Below are 1,241 nucleotides of genomic sequence, written 5' to 3' on the forward strand. Positions count from 1 at the left end.
GTGAATGACAGCAACTACCCTTAAGTGAAGAGATGGATTAGCTACAGCAAGGTACACGGGGGGTGGGGGGAAAGGAGCTTGTAAAAAACTTGTGGGTGGTGGGTGTCTCACCTTTGAACAGTTACACCCACTACACTCTGTTCAATTCACCCTCTTGAGCATTCCTACAAGGCAGAGCTCCCAAAACAGTTTAATGCAGTAAAAGGACAGAGTTCAGACTTCCAGTCTTGTAATCGGTCACCTGTACTTTCACGTGGAGGTGTCTGTCACCCATGGCGGCGAGGAGGGCTGGCCTGCGGTCGGTAGCGAGAGCAGCTAGCGCAGCAGAAGCTGGAGTAGTACTGGTTACCGCAGAGCTGGGCCTGCAGGATCAGGTCGCAGTTGGCGAGGTGTGGCTGGTCCACGCACTCTCTGCTCAGGTCCACAACTTGATTCACAGTAGCTGCAGAAGAGCAAAAGGTGAAGCAGCTGTAAATACACTGCCAGGGCTTATCCTCAAGGTTTTGTTTCCCTCTCAAAAGACACAGCATGTTCCTGCTTTCTCCACCCTGCCAGTTCTAAGGGGATTGTTTTAAATTTAGTCCAACATCAAGGATGAGAGAGAAACTGACACCTCTGGTGAGATACAGAAGGAGAATGCAGTTTCTGGGGCTGACCTCCTGAGGAGATACCACACTACATCCAGTGTAAAGCCAGCTGGATGGCATCCAGAGTCCAAATATGAATCTTGCAGCCAACTATGGCATTTTGGTCTCAGGAAGTTAATTAGGCTCCCAGCACCCTGGAGGGTGGGATATAAATGCTGAGGGAAAGCCAGGCTCCTTGAGTAGTACAACCCAGAGGTTCCTGCTGTCCCTCAAAGCCCGAGGTCGGCAGTGGATGGGCAGACCTATAATAGTGGCCAAGAGGCAGGCACCGTGGCCTGGAGAGGCAGGGAGGCCATGTTGTACTCACTGCTAGGCCTGCTCCTCAGCACTTTCACCTCCGTGCTGGCACTGACGGAATTGCTGGTGCTGTAGGCACTGCACGTGTAGGATCCCTCGTCAGCCTCTTGGACGTTGCTTATGATCAGGCTTCCATCCTGGGACAGGTGGATGTGGTGGCCATCTGCCCGCATGGGGACTCCGTTCCTGTGGCAAAAACCATTCTGTATCACTATTCCCAGCCCTGGGGGCTAAAGGAGTTCTCTCTGCTCTTTGGGAACTGATGCTCTGTGAAAGGGGTGAATTTTTACAAATTCA

At 52.1% G+C, this 1,241-nt stretch overlaps 1 protein-coding gene across 1 annotated transcript in view; it reads right to left on the bottom strand.

The window, feature by feature from the left end:
* Nucleotides 1-266: 266 nt before the first annotated feature.
* The window catches only part of PAPLN (papilin, proteoglycan-like sulfated glycoprotein), a gene marked incomplete at its 5' end in the record, with an annotated part of 22,457 nt that continues 21,482 nt past the window's right edge, over nucleotides 267-1,241 (bottom strand). Inside the window, 2 exons of the mRNA XM_009705592.1 lie at nucleotides 267-442; nucleotides 955-1,130. Of these exons, the coding sequence (XP_009703894.1) occupies nucleotides 267-442; nucleotides 955-1,130 (352 nt within the window). The remainder of the gene's footprint in view (nucleotides 443-954; nucleotides 1,131-1,241) is intronic.

This window comes from Cariama cristata, unplaced genomic scaffold (assembly GCF_000690535.1).
Source record: "Cariama cristata isolate BGI_N322 unplaced genomic scaffold, ASM69053v1 scaffold7938, whole genome shotgun sequence".
In the NCBI taxonomy this organism is placed as follows: Eukaryota; Metazoa; Chordata; class Aves; order Cariamiformes; family Cariamidae; genus Cariama; species Cariama cristata.